This window comes from Apis dorsata, unplaced genomic scaffold (genome assembly GCF_000469605.1).
Source record: "Apis dorsata unplaced genomic scaffold, Apis dorsata 1.3 scaffold_694, whole genome shotgun sequence".
In the NCBI taxonomy this organism is placed as follows: Eukaryota; Metazoa; Arthropoda; class Insecta; order Hymenoptera; family Apidae; genus Apis; species Apis dorsata.
In genome coordinates this window covers 13527-18985 of record NW_006263873.1, presented here as the reverse complement: position 1 = coordinate 18985, position 5459 = coordinate 13527, and the positions used below count along the sequence as shown (strand labels likewise).

The 5459-nt window shown below is 21.3% G+C and overlaps 2 protein-coding genes across 2 annotated transcripts in view; one reads left to right on the top strand and one right to left on the bottom strand.

Annotated features, from left to right (window-relative positions):
• The window catches only part of LOC102681528 (eIF-2-alpha kinase GCN2), a 20514-nt gene extending 19990 nt beyond the window's left edge, over positions 1 to 524 (bottom strand). The window contains exon 1 of the mRNA XM_006622494.2: positions 403 to 524. The gene's annotated coding sequence lies outside the window, so the exon portion shown is untranslated. The remainder of the gene's footprint in view (positions 1 to 402) is intronic.
• LOC102670587 (signal recognition particle 54 kDa protein) overlaps positions 326 to 5459 on the top strand; it is a 6676-nt gene continuing 1542 nt past the window's right edge. Inside the window, exons 1-7 of the mRNA XM_006622499.2 lie at positions 326 to 657; positions 1765 to 1941; positions 2278 to 2507; positions 2807 to 2957; positions 4050 to 4198; positions 4625 to 4886; positions 5100 to 5208. Coding sequence (XP_006622562.1) covers positions 580 to 657; positions 1765 to 1941; positions 2278 to 2507; positions 2807 to 2957; positions 4050 to 4198; positions 4625 to 4886; positions 5100 to 5208 — 1156 coding nt within the window. The 5' untranslated portion in view covers positions 326 to 579. The remainder of the gene's footprint in view (positions 658 to 1764; positions 1942 to 2277; positions 2508 to 2806; positions 2958 to 4049; positions 4199 to 4624; positions 4887 to 5099; positions 5209 to 5459) is intronic.

Here is a 5459-nt window from a genome sequence, read left to right as displayed (position 1 = left end):
ATATATATATATATATATATATACACATGTCATTATATATATATATACATCACATTTTACACATACAAAACACGTAATTATCGTTGATAACAGAAAATTCAAAGTTTAATTTTTTTTTATATTTTGATTAAAAATCAAATCTATTATTAATTTGATTATTAATTATTAATATTTGCGAATTGAATTTTCATTATTCATAATACTTAATGCATATTATAAATAAGCATTTAATAATATTTAATAATTTTTAAAATTATATAATAAATGACATGTTTATTTATTTATGAATTTTAAATTAATTGGAAGACAAATATTCAGTTAACAGGAAATCAACGCAAAAAAAATTTCATTGTATTAATATTGTTTCATTAGCTAGCGTCAAATTTCAATGTCGAACCTTACCCTCTATTTCACTCACATTCAATGTTTCTTACTCTCATATGCGATGCATTTAAAAAACGAACGAGTCGAAGAGAAATAGCAACCTATAATTCTTAGGATGGTACCTCCCTCGATAATAGGCGCGTAGCAAACCTAAACGTGTGACTAATAAACAAGAAATACAGTAGTGATAACAAAATGGTTCTCGCAGATTTAGGACGTAAAATAACATCTGCACTTCGATCCCTTAGCAATGCAACTGTCATTAATGAAGAAGTAAGTACAATTCTATACAACAACATAACCTAAAATTCATTTGACACAAGTCATTAAAATTCTAACATATGTTGGTTTATTTTATTCGACATATTATATTTTGAATATTTTTTAAACATTTTCACTTTTTCAATATAATAATTCAATAATTTAATAAACTTTAGAAAGTACGATATATATATTTTATCGAGAAGTCAATATAACAATTATAAAGAAATAAATTATTATCAATAGAAATATCGTAACATTTTATATCATTATTTTATTATTAATTTTATCTTATTTTTATTTAGGAAATATTCCCGAAAAAAATATACGATACGTCATTATATATATACGTATGATAAAATTAATTCAAAATTTATTTCGGTCATAATTTTTGTTTATATTTGTATTTGTTCAAAAAGCAATCGGATAAAGATTTAGAAATGTAATCTGATTTAATAATATAAATGAATTGAATTTATTTTCTAAATTTTTTAAATTTTTTAAATTTTTCGATTGTCTTTGGAATTAATATTATTTAAACGAAATAGTAATTATTAAAAAAAAAAAAAAAAACACATTGAGAAATATAATACAAATATTTTTCTCAAATAAGTACATACATATATATATCTATATCGCTTCTAAATATAAAAGTAGATTCTTAAATATACGATTATCAAAAAATTTTAGATTATTAAAAAATTGAAATATATATATAATAAAGAATTCATGATTCCTTTATCATAATTTTTATATAATTTTTTTTAATATATCAGAAATATTATTCAAGGAGATAAGAACGATTAAAAAATTTTCATTATTTATATTCTTGGAAAATTTTTTATTTTTCTTATATATATTAATTTCTATTATAAAATATATTCATAAAAATAGAGATGGTGTTTATATATAAATTTAAAACAATGAAATATTAATCGTTTCAAATTTTTTATTTTTATAATTATACGTATTCAGAATGACAAATAGATAAAATTAAAATTAGCTATTCTATTTACACATGGAACAAATGTTTGAAATAAATTTTAATAATATGAAATAACATAATAATATTTTATTATTACATTAATATCTCTTCTTCTTATATAAATTTTTTTATAGGTTTTAAATTCTATGCTAAAGGAAATATGCGCGGCATTACTTGAAGCAGATGTTAATATCAGGCTTGTCAAAAAATTAAGAGAGAATGTACGTCTTGTAATTGATTTTGATGATATGGCTGGTGGTCTTAACAAAAGGAGAATGATACAGAGCGCTGTATTTAAAGAACTTGTAAAGGTAAAATGAATAATTTATTTATTTTTTGAAAACAAATATTGAAAATAAATATTTTTCCAATTAAGAAATATTAAAAGGAAATACATCTAATATTAATTATATATGTATAATTTAATTAAATCAAATTAATCATCGTAGGATTTCAAAAATAAATTTTGTTAGCTTTTAATTTTATTTGCATATATGTAAACAATTAAAATAATTATCATATTTAGAATTAGAATCATTAAATATTTTATTCCAATCGATTCATAAAATTGAATAATTTATTTCATTATTTTTCAACTTTTTTAAAAATGATATTTATGAAATATCTTATGATACAATTTGTTACAGCTTATCGATCCTGGAGTGAAAGCTTATCAACCAATCAAAGGAAGACCAAATATAATCATGTTCGTCGGTTTACAAGGTTCAGGAAAAACAACTACTTGTACGAAGCTTGCTTATCATTATTTAAAGAAAAATTGGAAGGCTTGTTTAGTTTGTGCAGATACTTTTCGTGCTGGTGCGTACGATCAAATAAAACAAAATGCAACAAAAGCAAGAATTCCATTTTACGGAAGGTGAGTAATTAATTAAAGTATTACTTATTATATTTCTTCATTAAAGCAAGTATAAACGAATAAAAATATTTAAAAAATTTAAATATTTTAAAAGTATTATCGGTATTACATTAGGAAATTTTTACTAAAAATTTAATGTTACATAATTAGAATTCTAAAAATTAGAGTTCTTGACAATCTTTTTTATATTATTTTTTTTTTCAGATTTAATAATAATAACATAATTCGTAATTTCGAAATAATTATAATTTTACAATTTATCGTATAATGATATAAAAGAATATAAATTTATTTTTTAGTTATACCGAAGTAGATCCAGTTACAATAGCACAAGACGGCGTTGAAATGTTTAAAAAAGAAGGTTACGAGATCATTATCGTTGACACAAGTGGTAGGCACAAACAAGAAGAATCTTTGTTCGAAGAAATGCTTCAAGTCGCGAATGCAATTGTAAGTATAATATTAAAATCGATAATAATTAATCCATATTATTATTAAATTTACAAAACATCGTAAAAATGAATAAATTTTGAATATTTTAAAATTAAAGAATTTTTAAATCAATATATATGATTCATCATTATTATTAAGAACAGATTAAATATATCTGAAATATTATATCTGAAATATTATATGAAGATATAATATAACAATAACTATGATCTTACATAATTAATTAATTACAACAAGCATTATTATACATTATTATTATTATAAATAATATATTATATTATATAAAACACCTTATAAAACCTTTTAAATTTAAATGAAAATGATTTAATAATTGAGAAAAAAATATAAAAAGAATTTTTAAATATAAATATATTTCTAAATATCAAGGAAATAGCTTACAATATTGATATAATGATATTGATCGAAATTTGAGATGATTTTGATAAGAGATTCCCAATCGCGATTAAATTTTTAAACAAGAATCTAATTATTTTTGATATAATAATTTTTAAAGTTAATTTACTGCCGATATTGATCATTTTATACAGACTGTAAGAAAATTATTCGATCGAATTCTCAAATATGTTATAGCAGTTCTAAAATGTCAACATTATCTCCGAAAATTCATATTTTAGAAATAACTTATGAAAAATATATATCCACAGTATTTTGAAAATATTCTGAATAATGACTTATTAACTTTAGCTTTATTATATATATATTACAAAAAATACGCTATAAAATATGCTATAGAATATATATAACTACAAAAAAAAATAAAGAATTCCCATACGATATGTTGTCAATCGTTAAGTTTTTCAAAATTTTCTTAATCTCAATTATATTGAGAATCAAATAAATGTCAGTACGATACGTTTTGTTCTTCTATAATTTTTGTCCGAAACATTTTTCAAATATATCTTTCATATTTTTCGATATATTTAATCGTTTTTAAATTTTATTTTAAGATAAATCGTACGTTAAATTTACGTGCGTGTAATTTTTATACAAAATGCACAATATTGTAAATTTGTGTAAAAACTCGTATATTTATTTTAATTAATAAATATAATTTATTATTATTTCTAGCAACCAGACAATATAATTTTTGTAATGGATGCAACAATAGGTCAAGCTTGCGAAGCTCAAGCAAAAGCTTTTAAGGAACGTGTTAATGTCGGTTCTATTATTATTACAAAACTCGACGGACACGCAAAAGGTGGAGGTGCTCTTTCAGCGTAAGTATTTATAATTTCTAAAAATAATTTTTTCAAACTTTTTTATAAATTAATTTTAAAAAATTTTTTTTCGAATTCTTTTATGATATCGTTACGCGTTCATAATTAATCATCGTTAATCAACGATCGAACATTCAATTAAATATCGTATGGTCTCAAATGTTAATATAAAAAACAAGATTATTCAAGACAACAATAATATCGAAAGATATCAATAATAATATTATTATTATTTTTAAAATATTTCTTTTTTTCTTTCTTTTAATCAATCGAATCATTTTAATCAAGCATTATAATTGAATAATTTGAATATATAATTGAATATATAATTGAATATAATTGAATAATTAATTTGAAGATTAAAAAAAAAAAAAAACGTTTGTAATCAATAGAGGTTCTTGATATTATGTAAGTATATTTCTATAGGGTTGCTGCAACACAAAGTCCAGTAATCTTTGTAGGTACAGGAGAGCATATAGATGATCTAGAACCTTTCAAAACAAAACCTTTTATCAGTAAATTATTGGGTATGGGCGATATCGAAGGACTTATAGACAAAGTCAATGAATTAAATCTCGATGATAACGAAGAATTACTCGAAAAAATCAAACATGGTCAATTTACTTTAAGGGATATGTACGAACAATTTCAGAACGTTATGAAAATGGGACCATTTTCTCAACTAATGGCAAGTCTTATTTTTCTAATTTTTTTTTTTTTTGTTATAAAAATTGTTTCCATATCTATAAAGAAGTTTTATATATATATAATAAATTTATAAGATACAAATATCGCAAATAATTGTACTTATTTCATTTTCTATTTAATTCATATTGGATTTATTAATTAGAATATTTAAATTACATTATTTAATTAGACTAAATGTAATTTTTTTCATTAGGGAATGATTCCTGGCTTCAGTCAAGATTTTATGTCGAAAGGTACAGAACAGGAATCTATGGCAAGACTAAAACGTATAATGACCATCATGGATAGTATGAACGATTCAGGTTAATTGTTCTTTTTAATCAAGTACTCGTTATTTTTATACCTTTATACATTTTAAACATGAAATTTTAAATCTACATCTGTATATATCGTATGAAGCGATATGAAATTTTCAAAAAACATGAAGAAGTATATGCAAATAAATAATTTTCTAAATAAAATTTAGATAGAAATAGAGAATTATCTATTAATAATAATTCGTGTTTAATCGGATATCGGCTAATTTTATTTATATTTTCAATTTTCAAATAAA